The 27677-nt window shown below is 51.2% G+C and overlaps 2 protein-coding genes across 9 annotated transcripts in view; one reads left to right on the top strand and one right to left on the bottom strand.

Moving 5' to 3' along the window:
- abcf3 (ATP-binding cassette, sub-family F (GCN20), member 3) overlaps positions 1-10640 on the bottom strand; it is a 25301-nt gene extending 14661 nt beyond the window's left edge. Inside the window, exons 1-12 of one of the 2 annotated variants that reach the window (XM_086262602.1) lie at positions 10493-10640; positions 6995-7211; positions 6688-6879; positions 6116-6263; positions 5956-6032; positions 3679-3734; positions 2825-2922; positions 2630-2752; positions 2285-2551; positions 2079-2159; positions 923-982; positions 783-839 (exon numbers count right to left, since the gene is read on the bottom strand). In XM_086262602.1, the coding sequence (XP_086118728.1) occupies positions 783-839; positions 923-982; positions 2079-2159; positions 2285-2551; positions 2630-2752; positions 2825-2922; positions 3679-3734; positions 5956-6032; positions 6116-6263; positions 6688-6760 (1040 nt within the window). In that variant the 5' untranslated portion in view covers positions 6761-6879; positions 6995-7211; positions 10493-10640. Of the gene's footprint in view, positions 1-782; positions 840-922; positions 983-2078; positions 2160-2284; positions 2552-2629; positions 2753-2824; positions 2923-3678; positions 3735-5955; positions 6033-6115; positions 6264-6687; positions 6880-6994; positions 7212-8195; positions 8953-10492 lie in introns of those variants that run through there. The other variant, XM_086262603.1, reaches the window with a different exon arrangement.
- On the top strand, positions 9852-27677 carry lrch3 (leucine-rich repeats and calponin homology (CH) domain containing 3). Of its 7 annotated transcripts, XM_086262601.1 has the most exons (22): positions 9852-10150; positions 12111-12255; positions 12723-12849; positions 12934-13039; positions 14201-14337; positions 14413-14522; positions 14658-14751; positions 15107-15212; positions 15559-15701; positions 15923-15978; positions 16070-16115; positions 16523-16636; positions 16725-16769; positions 18109-18162; positions 19492-19560; positions 19681-19752; positions 21106-21136; positions 21221-21334; positions 21420-21511; positions 21585-21722; positions 21791-21868; positions 22315-24624. In XM_086262601.1, the coding sequence occupies exons 1-22, from the start codon at positions 9919-9921 to the stop codon at positions 22510-22512; spliced, it is 2307 nt and encodes a 768-aa protein (XP_086118727.1). In that variant the 5' UTR covers positions 9852-9918; the 3' UTR covers positions 22513-24624. The 7 variants fall into 7 exon arrangements, 6 of the variants coding, with proteins under 6 accessions (XP_086118727.1, XP_086118722.1, XP_086118723.1 ...); XM_086262596.1 differs by lacking the exon at positions 18109-18162; XM_086262597.1 differs by lacking the exons at positions 18109-18162; positions 22315-24624 and adding an exon at positions 24632-27677 and having other exon boundaries at positions 9853-10150.

The following is a 27677-nucleotide window of genomic DNA, read 5'->3' as shown; positions in this document are numbered from 1 at the left end:
GTGTGTGTCTCTGCGTGTGTGTGTGACTCTGTGTGTGTGTGTGACTCTGTGTGTGTGTGACTCTGCGTGTGTGTGTGTGTGTGTGTGTGTGCGTGACTGTGCGTGTGTGTGTGTGACTCTGTGTGTGTGACTGTGTGTGTGTGTGTGACTCTTTTTTGTGTGACTCTGCGTGCGTGTGTGTGACTGTGCGTGCGTGTGTGTGTGTGTGCGTGTGTGTGACTGTGTGTGTGGCTGTGTGTGTGACTGTGCGTGTGTGTGTGTGACTCTGCGTGTGTGTGACTGTGTGTGTGGCTGTGTGTGTGACTGTGTGTGTGTGTGTGTGTGTGTGTGCGCGTGTGACTCTGCGTGTGTGTGTGTGACTGTGCGTGTGTGTGTGTGTGTGCGCGTGTGACTCTGCGTGTGTGTGTGTGACTGTGCGTGTGTGTGTGTGACTGTGCGTGCGTGTGTGTGTGTGTGCGTGTGTGTGTGTGACTGTGCGTGCGTGTGTGTGTGTGTGCGTGTGTGTGTGTGACTCTGCGTGTGTGACTGTGCGTGTGTGTGTGTGACTCTGCGTGTGTGTGACTGTGTGTGTGGCTGTGTGTGTGACTGTGTGTGTGTGTGTGTGTGTGTGACTGTGTGTGTGACTCTGTGTGTGTGTGTGTGACTGTGTGTGTGTGTGTGTGACTCTGTGTGTGTTACTCTGTGTGTGTGTGTGTGTGTGTGTGTGTGTGTGTGACTCTGTGTGTGTTACTCTGTGTGTGTGTGTGACTCTGTGTGTGTGTGTGTGTGTGTGCATCACTTACCGAGCAAACAGAGCTCTGGCCAGTGCCAGTCTCATCCTCCAACCTCCAGAGAACTCCCTGCAGAGAAAACACACTCAGCATGACACTAAACAGGAGTGTGTGTGTGTGTGTGTGGGGGGGGGGGGGGACATGTGACTCACTTTGTGGCCTGCTGTTGCATTCTGGGAGAAAATCCAAGACCAGCCAGGATGACAGACGCTCTGATTGGACGAGAGAATAACAGCTTCTTTAGTCTGTGGGTTTCAAACCGACACCCTCTCCGGTGTTTGTCCTCTGAGTAGATACATCAGCAGCAGGCGAAGCCTCGCCATGGCGCCCCCTGCTGGTGAAAACCTCTCACAGCACTTCACGTCTAACTTGAGGTACGAACGCGACTGGATGGAGGCTTTGTGCTCAGTGGGCGGGTCTACCAGCTTTTATGCATCTTATTGGTTAAACTCCTCATAAACCTGCCCTCTACCCGAGACACAGAGGTGAACTTGAGGAGCCGGGGATCAAACCATCGACCTCACGATTACAAATTCATCACCACATCTGTGCTGACTAGCTTCTCGATTCTCAAGCGCGTCCTTCATCACACAGGTAAACGGACACGCTCAGACGTCACACGTGCTCAGTGACCTGATGATCAGCGAGAGGCTCGTACTGCTGTCTGAACACACAAGGGGCCGGATTTAGACCTTTAACTTCCATCTGTTCAGGGTCGGTGGGGGTGGAGCCTATGTCGGGGCAAACCTGACATCATGTGACTGGACTATGGGCGGAACCCTTGCAGACTGCTGTGAGGCAGCAGCACTAACCCCAGAACCACCGCGCCGCCTTAACTTTCACTTCATCAGGAGATTTAAAGGTTTTCCATGTTTTGAGGCGCTGCGTCGGGTGCTGTGTCAGCCTGCAGCCGCACTCATCGCCTCCACCGAGCTGTCTGCACGTCAGCCCTGCTCTCGCCGACCGTTGGCTCATCGTTAAGACTTGTTTTCTCACATCTGGATCCCAATAATCACGGCGGCTTCACAACGTTTTCCAGCCCGACGTAGACTCTGTGGTTACGCACTGTGTTCTGTGGGTGGGGCTGATTTAACGCGGTGTACCTGGGCACCCGTCTTTTTCCCTGCCGGCCGGGTAATAGCGGCATTATCGAGCTCACGGACGTGTACGACTTTATCACAGAGCCTCGAACACGCCGCCGCCTTGGAGGATCACAGCAGAGGACGAGGAGAAATCTTTCCTGTCAGCTGCAGGGAAAAACACCAGTGAAGAAGAACACCAGCGTGTCGGTGCGGTTGTCATAGTTACCGGGCCGGCGCCTTGTCAGCTTCGATCTCCTCCAGCTTTCCGTAGATCTCGGACAGCCGCACGCTCTCCATCCCGTCGGCACTGAAACAACACGCATCAGAGACAGCTGCAGCTGATTGGACAAACACGCCGCCTGCTGCACTCTCATTAGCTGAATTAAATGTGAGAGATGTTCTGCGAGTCACGCCTCAGAGCGTTTTTCTTACGTTCCATTGGCGATGCGAGCATTCAGCCTCCTCTCCTCGCCCAGCAGGTCCTCCCGCACCGTGTCGCTCTCCAGGACGCTCTGCAGCGCCGACGTTTCGTCCCCTGCCACTTCCTGCTCCACGTGCAGGATGGAAATGTGAGCCGGGACACGGAGACTGCGACTTGCCAGCATCTTCAGCAGCGTCGTTTTCCCCAGGCCGTTGCGGCCGATCAGGCCGTACCGCCGGCCCGACGCCAGGCTCAGCTCCGCCCCCTGCAGCAGACATCTGAGACACAAACGGCAGTGTGAGAAAACGAGCCGTCCCACCCCGCTGCGCCCCCGCTGGTGTTTTCCGAGCGCTCACCTCTCTCCGAAGGACACGTCAAAGTTCTCGATGCGGATGTCGTAGCTGCGGTTCTTCCCCGATTGGTCGACTCGGCTGTCCTTCTTACTGCTGGCCTGACTGGCCGACGCCTCCTCCAGGACTCTGAGGAAACAGGAGGACAGGTGAGAGGGGCACAGGTGTGTGCAGGTGATGACAGGTGGACGGTGGACTCACAGTGGGCTGGAGGCCTTCTGCGAGTCCTTCTCGCTCCTGCGCTCGTGTTTGGCTTTCAGCTTCGCCTCGGCTTTCTCCAGCTTCTTGGCGTCGACCGTCTGAAGACAGAAAGCAGAGGAGCGCTCAGTAACACCTGCCGTAACCTGAGAGACAGGTCCCGCCGAGAGCAGCGGGCCAGAACGCCACGCTGCATTTAATGCGGAGCGTTCAGACTCGCAGTGTGACCGATGAGACCCAACCCCGCCTTCAGCTCGCCTCCTCGTGACTCTGCCGACAGTCTGAGGAGCTCATGTGGTTTTCACATCTGTCATGTGTTCATTTAGCTTTGGTCGTAATTTAGGCGTCTACTTTCTTCTGGTTTTAGTCGAAGCAGCATCAGGACGTTCCAGTTTGTCGCGTTGCCCCTGAGTGGCCGTGTTTTCATCACATCCACTGTGAAATGTGTCGCTGCTCCTTTTTGTCGCGTTTTGTGAGAAACAGGAAGCTAGCTGAACTGTTTCCTGGGCAGATCGAACCTGACTGCGCAGGAAGGTCGCTTCTGATTGGACCACTTCCACATTCGTCACACCTTTCTACACAACTCAGTTCTGATTGGCTCTCGTCTGTGCTGAACGTTTCCATCCATCTCGTTTGACTGGCAGACTAACGTGTCGATACACAAATGCTGGTGACCAAACCCGGACACGTGCAGGCTAAAGCTAGTGCTAAATCAATCATCTGCTGATTGAATCGAAGGCTTATTGATGATCGTCCATCACGGCTTTTTTGACTTTTTAGTCAGAGGCTGTAATCTTTGTCCCGCGCAGCCAGGCTAACGTCACCACGAACGAGTCTCCCAGGTTTCCGGTACATACCGTGTTCTGAGCACGTCTCATCATCCAGATGCCCTCAGCGTCTTTGGCTGCAGAAACTGAGGAGAAGGAAACGGGCAGATCAATACATGACATGACATCAATAAGTAATAATATTAATGGCGTTTGTCTTCGCAGACAGCAGGTGTAGTGGGCACACACGTGACATTAAACTGACTGAGTCAAAACGTGATTCATCAGACCTGCCCAGCTTCTTGCATGCTCCCTGGTCCAGATCTGATGCTCACGTGCCCGATGTTGCTGCTTTCAAAGGTGGACAGGGGTCAGAGGTCCAAGTGTGACCTTTCTGTCAGACCCAGCATGAACTGTTCCAGCAGCTCGTCTGCTGAGAGTCGACGGCTCACAGATCCTGAAGCTGCAGGTTTCGTCACTCTGACCAACACTGACTGAACCAGCAGCAAAAGAAGATCAAACTGCGCTTCACGTTTGATAACCATGCTCATGAGCTCCCTCTGACTTTGGCTGCTGTACTTCCTGCACAGCTCTCTCTCTCTCAGCACTCAGAGACCAGTTTACCATCAAATCTCTGCTTCCTGCATTATTCTCTGTTTATTAGCCACCAGTCTGCTGCTGTGTTCAGTGCTGTCGGCCTCTGACAGCAAAGCCTCGTCTCTGCTGTTCAAACTGAACGAATGGAAACAAATGACTGCTCAGCTGTGTCTGTAATCAAACCTCATCAGGTCATGTTCACATGTTGATTCATGGTTTGCTTCAGTTTTTGATCGACTGCAGAATATTTTTAAGGTTTTCTGCTATAAAAAGCCAGAACAGGAAAACCTGCTTCATGTTTCTCTGTTGGATCCTCAGTTACACCTGCTGTGATGCTCACACCTCTGATGAAGTCTCAGTGTCAGCTTTGGTTTATACACAGATATGAAACATGGATGTGTGCTGATAAATGATCAGAATTAGAATATTTCTGACTGTCTGAGTCAAAACTGACACAGTGACGATACTCAGCCCTAGTTTTACATTCTTCAGAATTGCCCCCCTTTGCTTTATATTTCTATTCTCTCCATGAGCTTCGTGAGGTCGTCTCCTGAAATGGTTTCCAACAGAGTTCCCAGACATGCTGAGCACCTGTTGGCCCTTTTGCCTTCACTCTGCGCTCCATCTCATCCCAAACCATCTCCACTGGGTTTAGGTGCCTGTGTCTGGCGCACCACTCCATCACTCTCCTTGGTCACAGAGCCCTCACACAGCCTGGAGCTGTGTTTGTGCTCATTGTGCCGTTGAAGAATAAATGATGGCATGTTGCTGCAGGATGCTGTTGTAGCCATGCTGGGTCAGTGCGCCTTCAGTTTGGAATAAATCCCCAACAGTGTCACCATCAAAGCCCCCTCACACCATCACACCTCCTCCCCCATGCTTCACAGTGGGAACCATGCACGTAGAGACCATCAGTTCACAAGACATGAACTGGTGGAGCCAAAGATCTCAGATGTGGACTCATCAGACCAAAGCACAGAACGTCCACTCCTTGTGTTTCTTGGCCCAAACAAATCTCTTCTCTTGTAGCTTTTCCTTAGTCGTGATTTCTCAGCAGCTATTTGACACAAAGGCCTGATTCACACAGTCTCCTCTGAACATGCAGAGATGTGTCTGCTGCTGGAGCTCTGTGAGGCATCTATCTGGGCTCTGATCCGAGCTGCTGTTAACTTGTGATTCCTGAGGCTGGTGACTCGGATGAATGTTTCCTCAGCAGCAGAGGGGACTCCTGGTCTTCCTGTCCTGGGGCGTCCTCGTGTGAGCCAGTTTGATCCCAGTGCTGGATGGTTTCTGTGACTGCACTTGGGGACACATTCAGCGTTTCAGCAGTTTTCTGGACTGACTGACCTTCAGTTCTTAAAGTAATGATGGACTGTTGTTTCTCTCAGCTGATTGGTTCTTGCCATAAGATAAATTCCAGCAGTTGTCAAACAGGCTGTCAGCTGTGCACCAACCTGTCAAATGAACCCTGACAGGCACACCTGTGAGGTGAAACCATGTCAGGTGACTACATCATGAAGCTCACTGAGAGAAGGCCGAGGGTTTGCAGCGCTGTCAACAAAGCAAAGGGAGGAAGCTAAAATATAAACATATTTAGAGTTGTTCTTTGCTACATTACTCCGAAAAACCATCGAATGAGAAGGTGTCCAAACTTTTGATTGGTAGCACACACACGGTGTGTTCTGGTTAGGTGCGTGTTAGGAGTGTGTTTGGTTTCTGCACTCTTACAGCCTGTGTGTGTGTGCGTGCTCCTCGGCGTGTTGACCTTACCGCTGTCTGCAGAGATCTGGGAGAGCTGCACGGGAGCGTCCAGCAGCACCTGCCTCTGAGCGCCGCGGTGGTGGTTTCTGAAAGACACAAAGACACACACACCTTCACATTAGCACGCCACCTCTCCCGACGGCCCAGACCCCGCCCACCCAGTCCTCACAGTTTCAGCGTGTTGAACATCTGCAGACAGATGTCTCGGATGTCATCTTCGTTTTTACTGTCAGCTGACACCTCCTGCAGCACGCCGCCGACCGCTTCGTAAACCTCCTCGCTGTCCTCGAAATCCGCCCCGCCGCCATCCAGAACCCCTGAAACACAAACACACCTCAGCAGGAGGACCAGCAGCTCCAGGCTGCGTGTCTGCTCCCGTTCATACACCACGAGGAAGAAGCTGGTGGAAACCCTCCTAATGTCAGAGCCCCCACCAGCTGCCTCTGGGCTGGATCAATCACAGGATCAATAATTGAGTCTCAGGGTTTCTGCTTCCTCTAATGCTGCTTCCGTGTTTCCGCTACCTGTGGATCTCTCAGGCCGTGCTAACCCAGGTTCAGGTCCAGGCGTGCCGGGTTATGCCGTGCTAGCCGGTGTCCCTGCTCTGAGTGCTGTCAACCCGGTTAGCTCGTTAGCTCATTGGCTAAAGAGCAGCCGCTGTCAGGCTAACCCCCGTCGGCTCCGGGCCGGCGGACAGCGGCTCGCTCCCCCCGGACAGCGGCCCGGTGCCCGGCCTCTCACCTGTGATGTAGTCGAACAGCTCCGCGTCGATCTCAGGAAACTCGCTCTTCAGGATGTCCACGTACGTCGCCATGATAGCCGACCCCGAACACCGCCTGGACGCGCATGTGCCGGTATGCGACAGCGCTGTGAACTCTGGGAGATGACGTTTGTGGAGCGGTTGACGTCAGCGGTGAAGGAGCCCCTGCTTTTCTTTTTTTTTTTAAGAAAAAAAAATCCTGTTATTGTCTGAATTCCTGACTTTTCCAGGATGTTACGTCATTTTAAATAAAATAAACTAAACAATAAAAAACCCTCAAGCGTAAACCTGCATTCTCTCTGCTGGCCAGCAGGGCGGCGACTCCTCCTCTTCTTCTTCACTGCATCATGAGCCTCCTCTCAGATCTTCCTCTCCTCCGCCCGCCTGGCAGCTCCATCTTCAGCCGCCATCCTCTGCACATGCTCAAACCTGCTCAGCCTCTGTGACTCTGAGCTATCCCTGTGATGGACTCATGTCCATGCTGCTCACTGAGCACCTCCTCCTCCTGTTTATTAAATTATAATAAAAACGACATGAGTGAGTACAGAGATCTGCTCACCGCAACAAAGCTGGGAATTACAGTAGTACGACAAGTATTACTGCTGTATTAGCAGTAGTATGGTAGCGTGCCAGCTGTATTATACTATTATAAGCACTGTATTACATTGTTAATAGTATTATTGCATTAAATAGTTATAGTACTGTGGTATCAGTAGCAGTATTGTACAAAGCACTGGGCTGTATCTGTTGTAGTATTACAGCATTAGAAGCAGTAAGAGCATTACAAAAGTAATATTATAATAACAACTGTAGTATTGCTGTACACATATACAAATACCTGTCAGTGATCGCCTGCAAAAAATCAGAACACAGTACGATGGGCAGTAATCTTAAAAGAGTATTGGAGTATTTCAGCAGCATCGTGACTGCTCGCCAGGCTCTCTGTTCCAGTGTCTCTGTGGTAGTACTACAGTAATGTAACAGTAGTATTAAGTATTACAGTGGTAGTGAGCAGTGTTGGTCAAGTTACTTGAAAAAAGTAATCAGTAACTAATTACTAATTACTTCCCCAAAAAAGTAATCCCGTTTCTTTACTGATGACTTATTTTCAAAGTAATTAATTACTTAGTTACTTTTTAAAAACATGATTTACAACCTGAATAGGTGATAAAGCGATAGATCTTTCAGCCCAATTCTACTTTTCGACAATCCATCATACAAAATGTAATCAAATGGAAAAGTCTCTTTTTAAAACTTGTTTATCAGTTTTAATCTTTTAACTTTATGCATCAAGCAAAGATTTAATTATCTGCAACATTCTCTGACTGGAAGAAATTAGTTTAACATTTAAACCTATTTTCTGCACATTCCAGCTCATAAAATAAAATATTTTGTGTGTTTACACTCAGTCTTTCAAATAGATGCAAGTAAAACACAGCAGAAAATAAATAAAGTCAAAGACTCAGCGGTCCTGTTGATCTATTTTCACCTGTAAAGCAGGAGTGGGGCAGGCGGAGGTTTACCCTGGTGCAGGTGTGCCGCGGTCAGTGGAAGAATCCACAAGGTTGTCTGTGAATTTCCTTGGCAGCTACTCGGTGCTTGTTTGGAAGTTTAGGGTTTTTTTCGCTGTAAAAAGAAGTTTTCTTCCCACGCACAGCGGACACTAATGTTTTTGTCACTTTTTATGGAATCAAACTCAAAGTAAGGTCAGTACTTCCACGCTTTAAACGCTGCACGCTCATACTCTCTCTGCACTGGATATATGATCCACTGTTGATCTGCACACAGCTGTTGTCACGAACGTCGTGCTGGCTTATGTCACTGTCATGAGACATTCTCACAAAAAAATCATGGTTTTAGTAACGCAGCGTTCCTACGGGAAAGTAACAGTAATCTAATTACCGTTTTTGCAATAGTAATCCCTTACTTTACTCATTACTTGAAAAAGTAATCAGATTACAGTAACACGTTACTGCCCATCTCTACACAGCAAAATCTCCAGTGTTAAATTAACACTAGAGAGTGTCTATATGGGTCCACTCCTCTGAGTGTTAAATACAACACTATGTTATATGTTTAAAAGTAACCTAGTCAGTTTTGAAGATCAACAATGGCTAACACTGAGCAGTGCTGATTTTCTAACACTGGAAAATAACTCAAAATGTTAGAAATATTCCAGTAATGAGTCTCCTCACTCAATTGTAGTGTTACACTACTAGTATATGGAGCTCAAACACCACAGCGGGTTTAAAGAAGGCCCAACAGCGTCTCCACTTTCTGAGAATCCTCAGAAAAATGGACCTGAAGGAGCTGCTGACCGTCTTCTACCGCTGGTGCATTGAAAGTGTGCTGACGTACTGCACCTGTGTGTGGTTCTCCAGCTGCACCACACCACACAGAAAGGCACTCCAGAGGGTCATCAATATGGCCCAAAAATCATTGGACATCCTCTTCCCTCCCTGAAGGACCTGTACAGCACTCGCTGTCTCAGGAGGGCACGCAGCATCCTCCGGGACTGCACACACCCAGGACACCGGGTGTTTAAGCTGCTGCCGTCTGGCAGGAGGTTCAGGCTGCTGAGGTCCCGAACAAACAGACTCAAGGACAGCTGTTACAACAGGGCAACAGCCCTGATCAATGCTAACAGCTGACCTGACTGGATACCTCCCTGGACTTTTTTTTTTTTTTTTTTGGGGGGGGGGGGGGGGGGGTAAAAACAATAACAATAATAATATTTATATTTATAACAAGGTGCAATAATGACTAATGTGCAATAATAACAGTGTGAAATACACATACAGTTATTCATTTTTATTACTAAGTTATTATACTGTGTTGTATCGTGTCGTGTTACATGTAGTGCCGACGTAGGACAGTTTTCCAACTTCATTGAACTATTGTACTCTATAACTGTGCAATGACAACAAAGAGTTATATATCTTATCTAATAGTACTGTAGTATTGCAGTTTGACTAGTAGTATTACAATAGTACTAAATTATAGTGGTATAGTGATGCCAATATTACAGCAGTACTAATAATACTACAGTAGTATTGCAGCTGCACTATAGCAGTAATAAAGTAGTAGTACTGCAGTAATACTACAGCATTGCTCGCTTCGTCTTGTTGTCCAGCGCCGCAATGCGCATGCTCCGGCCTGGACTTTAGGGTGGGAGTTAGCCGTTAGCACCGAGCTAACAGCCGGAGCGTGTAATGGCGGCCTCGGTGTTGTTGGGCTCTGCGGACAGCGCCGGACTCAGCTTCACCATCGGGGGCGGCGGCACCGGGAATAGTAACGGACTGGGCCCGGCGCCCTGGAACCGTTCTCTGGACCGAGCGCTGGACGAAGCCGCGGCCACCGGGAGCTTGAACCTGAGCGGCAGGAAGCTGAAGGAGTTCCCCCGGTGCGCCGCCAACCACGACCTGACCGACACCACCAGGGCCGGTGAGTGAACCGCACCGGGACCCGGCCCGGCGGCGGGCCGTGTATAGCGGGCCGTGGGCGGTGGCTTAGTCCGGAGTGCTTAGGGGAAGTCGGGTTTGAGGCTGCGGGTAGGCTGGGACACCGTCAGGCCGGTGTTGTGACAAACATCGAACTCAGAAATCGGCACCGTGTCGGGGTTCCGCTGCCTTTACCGGGCTCTCCGAGCGGAGAGTACCGGCGCAGACAGGCAGTCACAGTGAATCCGGGGACCGAGCCCGCCGGCAGAGGCGTTTTTGTACCGGACGGTTCGGGTCTGAGCCCGGTAAGCTGCTCTTAGCATGTTAGCAAGGTTAGCGCGGTTACCTGGGTGCTGCCGCCGCGTTTAAAGCTGCGGTTAACGGCTCTCACTGCGGGGAGGCTGAGAGGTTGTCACCTGATCTCAGAGGTGACGGCTCGTGCCGCTTCACCTGCCAGCTTGTTTGTTAGCATGTTAGCTCTGCCCCCGACAGCCTGTAAACACTGCGGAGGAGGCGTGCGGGGTCACCGGGGCGAGGGGAGGCTGACCACCCGCGGGGGGGGGCTGAAGTCAGAGACTGGGCCCAAAGGTGACCACACACCTGGCTGGCTTTATTTTGTTCGACTCGATTAGATAACGAGCCAGGAGGACACAGAGGCGGCTCCGCCTGCCCGGGCCGGCGTGCCGAGCAAAACAAACGTACAGAACAAACAGCATTGATTATCGATCAGCTGATCGAAGCCCGCCATGCTGATGCTGCGCGTGCTCCTTTCATTCACACTAAATTGCACCCAAACCGATATTCGCTGTACGTAGCCTGCAATGACGTCACAGTTTAACGTGTTTGATTGGGTTTCGTCATCTCCCTGGACATACTCGGGAAGCACGAGACCGGAAACAAACAAACACGAGTGTTTCGCGTGTGTGCCATGAATTGAGTGAGTGCCGCCCAGGTGCGATGCTTGACCAGGCTGATGTTGGATGAGGGGGGAAGACTGCTCCGCGGATCCTGAGCCTTGCAGGAACAAATGCTTCATAGGCGGGTCTGTGAGCAGTACCTGTCCATACCTGTCCAGGCTCCTCCTCTCTCTGAGCTGAGGCTTCACAGCTGCTTCACTCCTCAGCTCGCTCTGTATCTCTGCTTTAGAGTCACAACATCGCCCATCTCAGAGTATCTCACATTTCTGTGTGTGCAGAGTGAGCAGGGGCCAAGCGTCCCCTCGGCGCTCTGCAGTCCTCGGAGGCGGGTTATGTTCATGTGTGAGCTCCGTGTGTGCGCGGGTCACCAGCAGCTTCAGGAACACGTGTGTGTGTGATCTCGGGTTAACCTGTACCGTGTGCGTGATCTCGGGTTAACCTGTACCGTGTGCGTGTGCGTGATCTCGGGTTAACCTGTACCGTGTGTGTGTGTGTGATCTCGGGTTAACCTGTACCGTGTGTGTGATCTCGGGTTAACCTGTACCGTGTGTGTGATCTCGGGTTAACCTGTACCGTGTGCGTGTGTGTGATCTCGGGTTAACCTGTACCGTGTGTGTGATCTCGGGTTAACCTGTACCGTGTGCGTGATCTCAGGTTAACCTGTACCGTGTGTGTGTGTGTGATCTCGGGTTAACCTGTACCGTGTGTGTGATCTCGGGTTAACCTGTACCGTGTGCGTGTGTGTGATCTCGGGTTAACCTGTACCGTGTGTGTGATCTCGGGTTAACCTGTACCGTGTGCGTGATCTCGGGTTAACCTGTACCGTGTGTGTGATCTCGGGTTAACCTGTACCGTGTGCGTGATCTCAGGTTAACCTGTACCGTGTGCGTGATCTCGGGTTAACCTGTACCGTGTGCGTGATCTCGGGTTAACCTGTACCGTGTGTGTGATCTCGGGTTAACCTGTACCGTGTGCGTGTGTGTGATCTCGGGTTAACCTGTACCGTGTGTGTGATCTCGGGTTAACCTGTACCGTGTGTGTGTGCAGATCTGTCTCGTAACCGGCTGTCGGAGCTTCCTCTTGAGGTTTGTCTCTTCGTGTCTCTGGAGAGTCTGAACCTGTACCAGAACTGTCTGCGGTCGCTGCCTGACGGCCTGCTCAACCTGCAGGCGCTTACCTACCTGAACCTCAGGTAACACACACAAAGACACACACACCTGTGCAGTTGTGTGCCTCAGGTCTGTTTCATTTATCACGAGCTCCACGCTCTGTCAGACGGCACCAAACAGGAAGTCCTCTGGCATGTCCTCACCTTGTGGCGTGCTTTTCTGTGGGTGACCTGTGGGTGCTGCTCACTGAACCAACGGCTTGAATTCTGCTGATTTTATTGGTCGGAAACCATGAAGCCCACTTTTGGTGTCATCAGCAGGACCAGAAGGAATCTGGAAGCGTCTCCTCATCTTCTTCTGCTTTTTGTCTTCCTCTTCTTCTTCCTCTCTGCTCTTCATCGTCTTTCTTTTCTTTGTCTCATTCTGTTTTGTCTCGTAGTCCTCCTCTTCCTCTGTTCTCTGTCACATGCACACTTGTCACATGTTTACCGATGACAGCTGGATGCCTGTGTCTGTGACCCCGCCCCTCTCTTAATGCCCCTCCCCTCAGTCGGAACCAGCTGTCGGTGCTGCCCGCCGTCGTCTGCGGCCTCCCTCTGAAGGTTTTGATCGCCTGCAACAACAAGCTGGTTTCCCTGCCGGAGGAGCTGGGACAGCTGAGGCACCTCACCGAGCTGGTCGGTCCTCTCACGCCGCACGTCGGCATCCTCGCTGACCGATCGCAGCGCTTATTGATTATCGTTATCTTTGATCGCCCACAGGATGTGAGCTGCAACGAGATCCAGACTCTGCCTGCTCAGGTGGGCCAGCTGGAGGCTCTAAGAGACCTGAACATCAGGAGAAACCACCTGGTCCGACTGCCACCAGGTACACACACAAACGCGTGAAACGATGGTGACCGCTGTGTTCACAGCCTGGAGTCTGCGCTGTCTGTTATCAGTTATTGTTTCTGTATCAGCCGATCAGCTGACTCAGGCCCTGATAAATGACTGCAGGTTAAATTGGAATAAAACACCTGGATCGCGCTGCCAATCTAAGCTCCTCCCACTGAGCTGTCAGTCAGCCCACGGCAGAGGGCATGGCTCAGACCAGACTAACCCACTGATGGGTCTGGTGCTCCTGTGTGAGCGTGGAGCTCCTCCTCCCCCAGTGCACATGCAGACGGGTGAGCTGCAGTTTTTAACCTCTGACCCAAACATCAGTGTCGTGAATCTCCACCCGTCAAAGCAACGTGATTAAAATCACCACACAGGCCGAACAGCAGTGGCACGAAGCGCCCGCTGTTGTGTTCAGGTTTCAAAGCGGCCGCGGCATTTCCTGCTATCTTTCCAAAGAGCTGCTCTCTCTCTCACAGCTCAGTCGCTGCCACATTTCTCTGCTTGTCTCGACTCGTCTGTGAACTCCTGAGCGAGTTCTGACGGCGAGTCAGATTTAGTTTTTTTACAGCTGAGTAGTAAAATCCTAGAACAGGCGATCCACAGTTTTCACCTGACGTCAGAGCTACGGGGACACGCCCACCCAGCAGGTAAAAACAGTATAGTCGTTTGCACGTCTTTGAGTTTAACCGAATGGCAAATCACACCAATCGCTGACGCTCCACCGCGACCCCGGCGGTCAGCACAGCTCGTTTAAACTCACTTATCCACCCAGATCAAAACCAGACATAGCGGTCAGTCCCGGCAGCAATGCGAGGCGATACTCCACGCCACGTTCAGGGATCTGAACGTGCCTGGGCGCAATGTAGATCCACAGCAGTCATAGGTCGTCTTGGTTTCTTTAATTTTCCTCCAGGATGATGAGACAGTAAAAAACACGTGCAGTACTGCCAATTGTCCACTAGTGGCCATTAGTAATAATTAGTAGTATTTAGGTGTGCCCCGCCTTTCGCCCTATGGTAGCTGGGATAGGCTCCACCCCTCAAAAGAACGGATGGAACCATAAGAAGAAGAGAATTGAGTCATTGTGTTGTCAAACCTGGGAAGTGAAGCGTGATGGCTCGTGGAGTAATCTGATTGGTCGTCCCTGCAGAGCTGGCCGAGCTGCCTCTGGTGCGTCTCGACTTCTCCTGTAACAAAGTGACCTCCATCCCCGTCTGTTATCGCCGCCTCACGCAGCTGCAGACCATCGTCCTCGACAACAACCCGCTGCAGACCCCGCCCGCTCAGGTACGCAGGAAGTGACCTCGCAGGCGTCCCTGTGCAGGTGTCGGTTCAGAGCTAACGTCTGCTTCCTGTCTGCAGATCTGCATTAAAGGGAAAGTTCACATATTTAAGTACCTGAATCTGGAGGCCAGCAAGACGACGCCGGACCTGCCCGAGTACGACAGACGACCTCTGACCTTCAGCTCCTGGTCTGCGCGCGCGCGCACACACACACACACACACACACACACACACACACACACACACACACACACACACACACACACAAAAGCTGCTGCTCTTTCACAATAAAAGCCTTTGACTCTCTCACTTTGCCCCATCAGTGTGGATGAGCTTTACCCCGGGCGTCCCTACGGAGCGCTCGACTCCGGCTTCAACAGCGTCGACAGCGGAGACAAGAGATGGCTGAGCAACGAGGTCACACACACACACACACACGCACACAAACACAGACAGTGTTTCGTCACGGCAGCCTCGATGTTCTGTTTTCTTTTAGTTTAATGAGTCGACGACACGTTTCCTCCATCTTGACCCCTGTTGACCCCTGACCCTTTAACAGTGGAGGATTTTTACATGAACTGTGCTGTAGCAGATAAATGTGTGGTTAGCGTGGCTCACACCAGGGCGAGCCCGTCAGGCATTGCTAAACGATCAGAGCTGTGCCGACCCACAGAATAATAAGCCCACCCATCGCAGCCTGCTGGTGTTGAGCCGCTGATTTCGCTCCTGCTCGAGCTCCGTTTGCAGAAACTGCGCTGTCTCCTCTGTGCAGGCCTCAGAGGAGCTGTCGGAGCTGCCGCAGCGAGTGGCCGACATCAGCCGAGACCAGAGGCAGCGAGGAGGCGCGGCGGGAGGAGCGGCACTGCCTAATGGCACATGTGAGCGTTTCTCTGATCTCACATCAGTTTAGAGGTTGAGGCGGTAAAACAAACGCACCTGAGCCTGGCACACTGCTGAGGAAGATGAAGCCGAGCGTGTTAGTGGAAGGTTGGCTCCGGCTGCTTCAGCATCATCAATTCAGATCAGTGTGACGTGGCTCATGGTTAGGACAGGTGAAACTGGTAGAAGCTCTCACCTGCACAGACGTCTCCATCAGCTGGTTCGAAGTTACGCTCCACAGCTGCCAGCCAGTCGGAATCCAGAGTACTCAGAGTGAATGTGGTGAGTGATGGAGCTGATTGGTGCTTCTCGTCTGGATCGTCTCCTCCTCTGTGTGTGTGTCAGATGGGGAGTTGGAGCAGATCGACTTCATCGACAGCTGTGCGGGTGAGGAGGAGGAGGAGGAGGGGAGGAGTCGTGGGGGAGGAGACAGGACCAGCCTGAGCTCTCAGTTCATGGCTTACATCGAGAGACGCATCACCAGAGAGGTGAGAGCTCCGCCCACAGGAAGTCACACCTGCGACTCACATGCACCCCACAATTGCTTGTCGTCTTTTAACTACAGTCTTTACAGTAAGCCTTTTTACACAGACTTCTGAAAGGTCAAAGGTCGAGTCTGTCGGTGGTTTGAGGTATAAACTGATAATTGTGGTGTAAAACCTGAGCTTTATTGTGAAAAGCCTGTGTGACTTCCTGTCTCTGTGCTCAGGGTTCTCCTGTGAAAAGCGGCTCTTCGAGGATGGAAGACCCGAGGAGACACGGCAGGTACGGTCCTCGTTCACCTTTATCACACCTGCTCTTTTCACTTCCTGTCTGGCTTCCTGTCTCGCTTACTGTGTCAACTCCTGTCCCTCAGGGGTGGAGTCGATAGCGCCGCGGCCGCATCTGGCTCACACGGACAGGTAAGGCAGTCCATGGGGTGGCTGTAGCTCAGGTTGCAGAGCAGGTCAGCCACTAATCAGAAGGTCGGTGGTTCGATCCCAGGCTGCATCCTGGCTGCATGCCAAATGTCCTTGGGCAAGATACTGACCCCGTGTTTGCCTACTGGTGGTGGTCAGAGGGCCCGGTGGCGCCTGTGTCCGGCAGCCTCGCCTCTGTCAGTGCGCCCCAGGGCAGCTGTGGCTACAATGTAGCTGCCATCACCAGTGTGTGAATGTGTGTGTGACTGGGTGGATGACTGAATGTAGTGTAAAGCGCTTTGGGGTCCTATGGACTAGAAAAGCGCTATACAAATGCAGGCCATTTACCATTTACCTGTGAGGTAGAAGCTGAGCACAGCTGCAGCAGCACTGACGGTCTGTGTCCTCAGAGAGGCGGCGTGGAGAGGATGAGGAGGGAGGCGCAGCTTGCCGCCATGAGGTACGACGAGGAGCGGCAGAAGAACCGCTCGCTGCAGAGGGACAACGTGAGCGGACACGCCAAGGTACGAACGGTACCAGTTTAACTGGTGACGGCACGTTATTGATCGCTGATCAGCTGTTATTGATCGAAACTCTGTTGATGCTTTTCAGCATAAAGCAGCTCCGAGTCCCACGAAGGCCAGTCCTGACACAGAGGTGAGTCTGTGTGAGTGTGTGTGTGTATGTGTCTGTGTGTGTGAGTCTGTGTGTGTCTGTGTGTGTGAGCGTGTGAGTGTGTGTGTGTGTGTCTGTGTGTGTGAGTGTGTGTGTGAGCGTGTGTGTGTGTGAGTCTGTGTGTGTGAGCGTGTGTGTGTGTGTGTGTGTGTGTGTGTGTGAGCGTGTGAGTGTGTGTGTATGTGTCTGTGTGTGTGAGTCTGTGTGTGTGAGCGTGTGAGTGTGTGTGTGTGTGTGTGTGTATGTGAGTGAGTCTGTGTGTGTGAGCGTGTGTGTGTGTGAGTCTGTGTGTGTGAGCGTGTGAGTCTGTGTGTGTGAGTCTGTGTGTGTGAGCGTGTGTGTGTGTGAGTCTGTGTGTGTGAGTGTGTGAGTCTGTGTGTGTGAGCGTGTGTGTGAGTCTGTGTGTGTCTGTGTGTGTGAGCGTGTGTGTGTCTGTGTGTGTCTGTGTGTGTGAGCGTGTGTGTCTGTGTGTGTGTCTGTGTGTGTGAGCGTGTGTGTCTGTGTGTGTGTGTATGTGTGTGTGAGTCTGTGTGTGTGTGTGTGTGTATGTGTGTGTGAGTCTGTGTGTGTGAGCGTGTGTGTCTGTGTGTGTCTGAGTGAGTCTGTGCGTGTGAGTCTGTGTGAGTCGGTGTGTACCTCTTTGTGAACAGGTGTTGTTAAATGATGTAATAATAATAATTCGTGATTGGTTTGATGGAATCAGAGTCATAACGTTTCACTTCCTGTGTCACTTCCTGTAACGATGGAGGCGTGTGATTCACTTGCTGATGATTGGTTGGCTCAGAGGTAAACATGGTGCTGTGTGAGGCTGACAGAAAAACGCCGGCGAGTGTGGGCGCGATTAGTCGGTCGGTTTTTATCGGCACGTGCGTTCACTTTCAAACGTCTAACAAAGATAAATGAAGACATGGAGGTCAAGGGTCATCCTGTCGGGGTCAGGCCTGTCTCGTAAGTTAACCCCGCCTCCACAGCCCATGGTGACCCAGGGCGACTCCCGCTCCCTCACTCGCTGATCTGTCCCATCTGACCGGTGCTGAGAGCTGAGAGTGTTTCAAACTGTGGAGCCAAGCACGCATGACCTCTGACCTCTGACATGGGAGCAATGTGGAAAATCGTTTTTGTTCCAAATATCTGAGAGAAAACGTAAAGCTGCACGACTCAGCAGGTAACGATCTTCTAATAGCGATGGTTATTAGAAGCTCGCACAGTGAGTCTAGCTCCGCCCCTGTTTAAACCACACCCCTCATTCGCCACGCTCTCACCTGTATGTTAGTATTTGTTAATGTGTTTGTGTGTCTGTGGTGTCTGTTTGTGCGCTCAGAACGTCTACCCCTCCCGACGCTCCACCCACACAGACGACTCCGCCCTGTTCATGGTAAGAGTATGGCCCCACCCCCAACAGCTACTAACTGATTTTCAGAGCAGGGTCGCTCGGGTTTGTGTGCAGAAGCGTTTGGAGGACAAACTGCGTCCGCACTGCGTTTCCTCATCGTGCTGTTATTTTGTAAATATATTTATCAGCTGCTCAGTGTTGTGGTCTCGGCTCGAGCGCGTGAAACTCGTCTGGGTGTAAATATGTTTTACGTGGTTGATTATCGGGTTCGTTTTCATCTCGTGGTTGGCTTCTCGCCGCTGTATGAACCACGTGAACCGGCGGCACGGTCAAAGTTTTGATGTCGTGACATGGAGGAGCTCCAGATCAGTGACAAACTTGAATGAAGGTTAAAGGTCGAGGTGAGAAACGAGCTCTCATTTTAGCGTTACGCAGACAGACGTGTTTCTCTCTGTGGATCACTTTGACCCCACGCTCGATCGCACTGGAGCCGTGTTAGCCTGTGTTAGCAGAGCGCTCTTATTTTGAAAAAGCACACAAACCCGAGGGATTCTGAGGACTGAATCAGCATGAACACACCTGTCCACCTTTCCTCTAAGCCCCACCCAGCACCACCTGTCCTTATCCTCTCCCTTTACCCCTTTCCTATCTACTCCTCTGGGCTCTGAGTGGCTACTGTGACTGTGGTGATGACATGTTAGTCTATAAAGGGTCACACGGCGCGTCCATAAACTGGTTTAAACTGGTTCAGGAGTAACCCGAGCAGCAGCGGTTACTCTCTCAGGTTCAGTTTGGTCTCTTTTCAGCATCTACTTCCTGTCACATGGTGATGTTTGTCTCCGCCCAGCAGAGACCCTCGTTGTGAACTTTAGTTTAACAGTCTGGCCGCTCTGCTTCTGTAGCATCATCACGTGTCAGCTGACCTCATTGTTCTCTAAACATCACCGACGGTGACGGCGGTGCTCGCAAATCCTTAGAAAAACTTTATTGTCACAGCCAGGAGAACAAACACTGATCGTCTCACTGGAGCTGAAATCGTTGGACCTAGAGGTGATTAACGCTGTGGGTGTGTCCCGTGAGCATCGGCACTTCCTGTGGAGAGACTGAGGTGGTAAAGTTTGTGCGACGCGTTTCCTGAACCTGCCGAGCTGTCGGAGCTTAAATTCACTGAAACAGACGATGAGCTGAAAGCACCTGCACGTCATTAACACCTGAATCTCTGCATTAACTACTTCTTCTTCTCTTCTTCTTCTTCCCCTTTTCTTTTTTCCTCATCTTCACTTCCTCCTCAGTTTGATCCTCCCCCTTTCTTTTTATCGCCGCCCTCGCCACCTTCCTTCCTGTCTGTCTGCGTGTCTGTCTGTGTGTCAGTGTGTCCTGGTGTTTGAGATCGACTTTGACACAAACACGATAAAGAGGCGACCTGGCTCACACAGACAGGTGACACACGCCTTCCACGCGTCCGTCCCTGCTGGACGCAACGTTCACTGACATCACTGCTCTTCCTTTCTTTTTATTTGGCCCCTCCCCTGTCTGTCTGTCTGTCTGTCTGTGTCTCAGTCTGTGGCTGGACTGTCTGTAGACGGCTGTTATTCTCACACTTCTGATAGCGCCACCTCCTGTCTGCTGCAGGTACTGCACTGTGCATGCTGCACTGTGTCCGCATGCTTGACCTTCAAAGTGAGGCAGTTTCTAGGAGGCGGAGTCAGCGGTTTGTCGTTACAATATTTCATTAGCAACACCAGGTGTCACTGGGCCTCATTCGCAAACCTTGGACAGGTAAACGTGGGACGGTCCTTTGAGGTGTCTCGCTGCACGTCGTTTCTCTTTGGTCCGTTTCAGTTTGCAAAAAGTCGAAAAAACCAAAACAAACGTGGTGATGTTAACGGGGCCGAACGGCGTTGGACATGGCGACGATCGTAGACCAGTCTTCTGTCAGGTGCTGCCTGTCTGCTGACTTCCTCCTTCTCTTTCCGTCGGCGCTCAGGTCTTTTTCTTTTCGTTTTTCCACGAGTCTCAGGCTACGTCCACACGTACCCGGGTATTTTTGAAAACGCAGATTTTTCTATGCGTTTGCGCCTTTCGTCCACACGTAAACGGCGTTTTCGGTCACTGAAAATGGAGATTTTCAAAAACTCAGTTTTTGCGTTTACGTGTGGACGAGGTAAACGCAGAAAACGCAGTGTCAAAGGTGTGCGCCTTTTTTGACGTCACACTGTGCGCCACGTTGTTTCGGTGAAATGAATTTCTGTTACTGTTACTCTGCAGTGTTTACATGCGTACACACACACAGTTACTGTCCCTCCACACAGACGACTCAGTTCTGCTTCTATGCCCCATCTTTGTTTACTCTTTCCCACCCAGGCTTATCGACTTCTGATTGGCCAACATTTCTACACGGCTAGAGATATAGCTGCTGTTCCTAGCAGCGTTTTCCTTCGTGTTTGGCTTTTATGTGTGAACGGGATTTTTTTGTATAAACGAAAACGGAAAATCTTCATTTTCAAAAATACCCGTGTACGTGTGGACATAGCCTCATTGTGTTTCAGTCCGGTGTTTTTAACCGCTGCCGTGGAAGCCGAGCGTCCTCTGGCGTTCTTTCTCATTAAAGTGAGAAATGACTGCGATTCGCTGTCGTGTTGTTCATGTTTCACGTGTGTGATTTTGCTGACGCGTGTTCGGTGAATGAGGCCCGGTGTCCACTGCAGGACGTCCCAGTTACAGACGTCATTTCACTGTTTCAGGAAAGAAGTGGTCTCGGCCCCGCCCCCAGAGCAGCTGTTTTTGTTCAGTCACATGATCAGAAATACCTGTGAAGAGTACCTGAGTGATTCCACTGAATGTTAATCAGTATTTTACCTGAAATGACATCATTAGCGTTGACACACCTGAGCAGCCTGGAGCTAGCAGCACACCTGAAGCTCGCTGCCTCGCACTGACCTCCAGGTGTGTCCAGCTGTGTGACTGTGTTGTGTTGTCCCACAGGGTGAGGACCGAGCTGCTCTCTCTCCTACAGGTAAGACCGACAGTTTACCGAAGCTCCTCCCCTCCCCAGTGTTCGCCTGCCTCCCGCTCACACCTGGATTTTCTCTTCTTTCAGCCAATCAGTCGCCGTCTTACCCCAGCTCGGGGGGCGTGGCCTCCTGTCGAACTACCAATGTGCGGCCAGAGAGCTTCCTGTTCCGGCTCGCGCAGAGGGAGGAGAAGAGGAAAGGTGAGGTCCTGTGGGGGTGTGTCCTCAGCCTCACTCACCTGTCAGGTGTGCTCTGTGTGACTGCTGTTCCCTCTCTGTCCTCCAGGTGACACCTCTGCTCCTCCGAGCCAAGAGGAGGCTCCCGCCGCTCCTCCTCTTGCTGCAGAGGACGTCGAGGTGGTGGAGCAGCTCAGGAAGGTGCGTACCTGGACTCACCTGGGTGGGTTACCTTGTTCACAGGTGACTGATCAGCCCTCTCTCTCCCTCCAAGAACATCGAGGCTCGTCTCAAAGTGTCACTGCCGAGTGACCTGGGAGCAGCCCTGACGGACGGCGTGGTTCTCTGTCACCTGGCCAATCACGTGAGGCCGCGGTCCGTCCCCAGCATCCACGTCCCCTCCCCTGCCGTGGTGAGTAAAGTGTTAATGTGTGCGCTGCTGTTCAGGTGTGCCCCGCTGACTGTCCCGTCTGCCCGCAGCCCAAACTCACCATGGCCAAGTGCCGCAGAAACGTGGAGAACTTCCTGGAGGCGTGTCGCCGCATCGGAGTCCCACAGGTACCATGCACACCTGAGCGATGAACGAACAACAGCAAATCCAAATGTTCCCCATCAGTCCTCCTGCCAGACGAGCCGATGCCTTTAATGAAACGGGGCCCGCTGGGGTTTTTATTGAGAGTGACCTTTGACCCCGGCTCGGAGATTTCAGACACGGGTTCGGCCTCTGCTGCTGACGCTGTCATTAAATCTCAGTGCGATCTGCAGCACGCCGCCATGACTGATGGGGCGGGGCTGGGTAGTCATAAATACGCGTGCGGTTTATCATAACGAACCAACCAATCGGGCTGGACGACTGATGGTGAAGTTTGAAGTTTCTTCTTCTACTAACGCCTCTCTTCCTCTCTGTCATCGTCCCGCCTCTCATCGCTCCCTTCCTCCTTCCGTGCGTCTCTCCTCTGTTCTTCCTCCACCGTGTCCATCTCACCCAACACGCACGCACTCAGGACCATCTCTGTTCAGTGGGCGACGTCCTGGAGGGGAAAGGGGGCGGGGTTTATGCCACAGTGGAGGTGCTGCTCTCCATGGCTCCTCCCCTGGTCAGCCTGTCCCCTCAGGTCCAGCTGGCCGGCTTCGCCCTCTTTTACCTGTCTGTCATGTCGGTGCTGTGTGCCATTTATGTGCACCTGGCGCCGCACGTCTGACGCCGAGCGAGCCGAGGGCGATCTCGCCAAGTTGCACGCAGCGGGCGTGAATTTATCCCAGCAATGTCCCCCTCAGAGTCTCCGTTCACCACAGTGACGCAGGAATCCTGCCCTGGATCTGTCGTAGTACTGCCACCTTTCAGGTTACGTTAGTTTAGCACAAAAACTGGGCCGAGGAGAAGAGCCTGGCTGCGATTGGTCCGTCTGTCTCCTGACGTGTGCAGCGGCGTCTAGTCTGTAGACACGCCCATCTGCGGGACCTGACGCTGCTCCTGAGGCTCTGATCCTGGCCCTGTAGACGTGTTCAGGTCAAAGGTGAAGACTCAGATCAGCGTGGGGCGATGCTCGCCACTCGAGTTAGAGCGTCTGTCATCGGCCAATCAGCTGTGGGCTCAGAGGAACATCCGAGCGAGTTCACTCCAGCAGCTGGATCAAATGCTCTCCCATATGCTTTGAAATCATCCATAAGCCGTTCCTCTCTCACCTGTACAGGTGTGCGTGTCGCAGCCTCCTTGCTGATTAACAGAAACATTTTCTGCTGACGACGATGAACATCCAGCCCCCCCCCCCCCCCCGTGACCCTTTGAGTGACCGATGCTCCGCCCAGTGGGCAGGTAGAAGGCGTGAGGCACAGCAGAGTTGAGTGTTTGAGCCAGAGGACCATGTGACCCCTCAGTTGGACCTGGACGATCCCCCAAAGCTCGCCCTCACGCTCGCGTCCTGCCTGTTGGCGTTCTGCCCCGTGCCTTACGTTCCATTTTTTACTGTTTGAAGTGTCAGCCCCTCCCATCAGAAACACGTCTCCCTGGAAACGACCTCTGAGCACCACATCAGCATTTCACATGTGGTCTGATGCCTGCATTGACCTCCCGGGTGGCTCTCCGGTCGAAGCGCAGGAACCTTCAGTGTCACCTGTACCGAGGCTCTGGAGACTCCTCCCACTGCAGGACTAGCAGCAACCCCCACAGGTGTGCAGGGTCAGGACACCGACATGTGATGGCCTCGCCATCGCTCTTATGTCTGTGACGGTGGAAACTCGAGCAGAACAAAGAGGCATCCTGCAGTGGGAGGGGACTCGGCCTCAACGTGGGCGGGTTTCCTGTGGCTCCAACCGGCCGGAGCACGCCGAAGCGTCACAGGATGGGATTGTTCTACGATGAAGAGTGAGGATGAGGATGTCTGAGTGTTTTGTAGACCTGTGCCTCTGCTCTGTTCCTTTTAGAGCTCCATCAATAAAGTTCAGTAAAGCCGCTCGACTCACTTGTCTGTCTTTCAAACACACCTGGAGGTCTTTGCCTCCTGATTGGTTTGTTCCATCGATGCTAGCAATGGCCGCTTCATCCTCTTCACAGAGACCCGACATCAGGTAACACAGTCAAGGTGTAAACTGATGTCAGCACATTAATTTCATGCTTCATACTCGCCTGCAACCCACCGACACTGGACTGGTGTCCTAGTGGAAACCAGCTCCTGCCACTGCAGTCGGTCCACTGGTGTGGCCCAGGACACCTTAGCAGAGCTTCTAGCACGCGTGTTGTGAAGATGACGACAAGGCAGTGCCTTATTCTTCCTCCACCAGCAGGGGGTGCTCCCCTCTCTGTAAGCATGAGTGCGTGATCCTGATCCGAGCTTCCTGACAAGTTTGTGCTGCAGTCGCTGCTTTCAGGCCTCACTGAGCTAAACTCGGAGGTTATTGTTAGTCAGGTGATCGATTAACCTCAGTGCTGATAAACTCCCATGTTTCCTAGCTGTGTGGAAGGTGTGCTGATTGGTGCGTCACCGTGCAAATGTGTTGGAGTTTAAATCTGTACGTGTTTGATGGCAGCCGGCTCAAAACTGACACCTGCCGCTGTGGCACTACACTTCCCATCCGCCTCTTACTTCCTTCTGTCTCCGCCCCCGTCTTTGGCCCACAGCCTTCTGTTCAAAGCTCTCTCACCTGTCTGCTTCCATCTGCACGCCCCGCCCCTTCTTTCCTCCTCCTCCTCCATCATTTTTGCCGTTCCTTGTTTTCATCCTTGCGTTGCCATGGTTTCAGTTATTTTACCTGTTGATTTCGTTTTCCATCCGTTCCCCCTGCCCCTCGCTGTGTCTTCTTCTGTGGTGTTTGTCTGTGCAGAGTCAGTTGTGCCTTCCTCTTCACATCCTGGAGGAGCGAGGGCTACCCCAGGTGGCCGTGACCGTCGGCGCCCTGCTCAACCTGGCCCCGCCCCGACACTCCAGCACCACAGCGACCCCCACGACGCCATCAACCCCACCGGGGCCGTCTGTCACCATCTAGCCATATTTGCACCCCATTTGTACCAGCCAATCAGAGCTAAGCGTCTCTTAAAGCCTGCATGATGTCATCAGAAAGTGTCCGAAACTCCTGCAGCAGGGGGCTGGCACCGACATAATACCACAGTGACGGGTTCTGAGCTCCTATTGGTCAGTGCTGTATGTATGGAAGCCCATTTCGGGGGGGGATGCTACCCAATGACCTCGGCTGAAATGAATTTTAAAGTAAAAGATGAATCGAATATTTAAGGTCGTGTCTGAATGACAAAAAAATATTTCACAGGTGAGACCTTCAGGCACCTCATAGGTGCAGGTTCAATTCCCCACGGCCACTTCCTGCCCGCTCTCTGCTGACTAATAAAGGCTCAGCGCCCCCAAAATACAAAGTAGAGTAAAACGTTCAGACGTTTGCAGCAAGTGTGTTTCCATTTGTGGGCAGAAATGGGCTTCCATCCCACCTGTGCCGTCGCTCTGCAGGTGAGGGAGTGGCTGATGGGCAGTGATGGAGACGAGTCGAGCTGAACTGATCTTTACTCTTGCTGCAAGGTTTGTTAGAAATCAGCTTCTCACAGGTGGAGGTTTCACTCTGGACCTATTACACTCATCACAGATGACAGAGCCGCAGAGCAGACCAGATAGGAAGGAGCAAATAATCTGACCAGATTTTAATGCTGTACCTGGTGTAGGCGGAGCTAATCTACTCCATCTGCTGATTATTACAAGTGATAATAATGAGTGCCCTCACCGTGAAACCACATCTGCTTGTGTTTGAGCAGCGGTCCAAAGGAAATCCTCCACGTGTGACAAGGCGAAAAGATAGAAGCTTACCACCTTTGACCTTTGCCCCCTGAGTCTGAGGTAAAGAAGGTAAAATGATCCTCTGATGTCAGAAAAATAACCCAGAGGCAAAGTGGGAGGTGGTTTATTCTACTTGTCAAGTTTTCTAACGGGTGAATCCATGCAGTTCAACATCTGTGTGACATTAGTTCTACATGCATTTGGTTACCTGTGTAGGCGGAGCTTAGAAACTAATATGCATAATTATTGAGCCAGTGTTAAACACAGACGACTCAAAACCATAAAACTCTGTTAGGTGGATCGTTCTGCTCATTCCAACGTTAGCTCTCACAGAGCGGCTTAGCATGAGTCCCCATCATCTTGAGCCTCAGCTCAGCCGCTGTCTCACACAAGCCGGTTTTGCTCCTCCGCCTTTAAACGTGCTTTATTCTGATTGGCTGTATCTCACAAGCAGAAGACTTGAACAACAGATGGGTGAAGCTTTTCTCTGTGACATCACACAGATCAATGAATAGAAAAAAAACCTCATAATTCCCAGTAGCTGCAGACACACTGAACTTCCTGTTTAACATGAACATTTGCCACAGAAACAGGAAATGAGAAAGGGAAAAGCACTTTAATTTAAAAAAAAAAAGTATTTCATGTTCTCAGTAACATCTGATTGATCAATAAAGTCTGAAACTGTCCGGTCTGCACACTGAGATACAGTTGCAGTGCTACTAAAGGCTAACGGAAGCTAACAGCAGTTTTGTTTTGTTTAAATAACACTAATGTATCTTGTGGCTAATATAGCTTAAAGTTAATATTGGCAAAGATAAACTTATTGTAAGCTACATTTAATGGCTAGCAGTGACCTAGCTAAGATGAGTGTGCTTAGTTTAAAATAATAATAATAAAGAGAAAACTATTCCCAGATTACCCATCGCTAACAGTGACGATTCTGAATTTGCTTCAGTCTGAAAATGTAACTGACTGTTAAGGCTAACACTATTAAAACAGAGTAAATGTGTTGGATCACGCTGATCATGCTTGTCATGTTTGCAGAGACACAGGCTGATACTTACGTAGCAGTCTGTTAACAGAAACCAGCTAGCTGGAAGACTAGCTTGAAATAGGTAGCTATAAAAGTATCGTGATGAGTTCAGACTTAACATGAACTACAGCTAGGAAGTGGCCTAAGCTAACGAGTAAGCAGTAGTCTAAAATTGAATAGACTCTCTGCTATCTCTGGGTAAGACTATAATAAGACTAACTTTATGAACTGTTAGATAACAGTACTTAATATTATATATGTGACACAGTTAGCTTTAAAAATACTGACATTTCAAAAGTTCCGTAACTATTTTAACATGGCTACCTGCTGAAGAAAGCTAACTCTAATGGTACTCTTATGTCGAGCTAACCACAGAAGGTAGCTAAGATAAAGTCAGGTAAAGCTAACAGCTTGTTTCTAATCTGAAAACGGTCGACGATCGCTTAGTTTATAGCATGATTGCTAAATGCTAATGTTACAGTAGTGGGTTTGATCGTGCCCAGTATTGTCAAAGAAATTATTTATTTTTCCTTTTTGTTTTTTTTTATAGTTTATTTAGTTTTATTTATTTTTTTATGCTTTTAGTTTTGCTTTAGGGGGCGGGGCCTCTGCCAGTCTTCCATTGTGGGGAACTCACCCAAATGTGAGCTACTTGCTAACAGTAAATAATATCCCAAAAGAAGCAGCAAGGACAAAGTGTGGTTCAGTTTGGCTCTGTTCGTCTCCAACTGTCCTTATTATGGTAAACACCTTCATCTCGCCGCTGATGAAGAGGAGGATGTCGTCTGTACAGTTTTTACTCATGTCCTTGTGATTTAGGTCAATCATGTGACCTGGCTTTGTGATCACCTGATCAGACCTTTGTCACGTGTGCAGCTGAAGGCGACTGGGTGGTTTCTGTTGCATGCTGGGACATTTTTCACCTTGTAAAGGTGGCCCGACTGTTGTGTACAAATATATCCTGTAAATAGAAATTTACTGATGATGCTCTGTATATGAGGCCGAAACCTGGGTGTTACTACGACAACAGAGATGTTTGTGTTGCCATGTCAACAAT

Source organism: Aulonocara sp. 'chitande type north' Nkhata Bay, linkage group LG14, assembly GCF_057382095.1.
Source record: "Aulonocara sp. 'chitande type north' Nkhata Bay isolate Kocher_YH1m ecotype deep benthic linkage group LG14, A_spYH_male_GT1.1, whole genome shotgun sequence".
NCBI classification, from domain to species: Eukaryota; Metazoa; Chordata; class Actinopteri; order Cichliformes; family Cichlidae; genus Aulonocara; species Aulonocara sp. 'chitande type north' Nkhata Bay.
The sequence above is the reverse complement of the archived record's forward strand: the minus strand, read 5'-3'. Positions and strand labels throughout refer to the sequence as shown.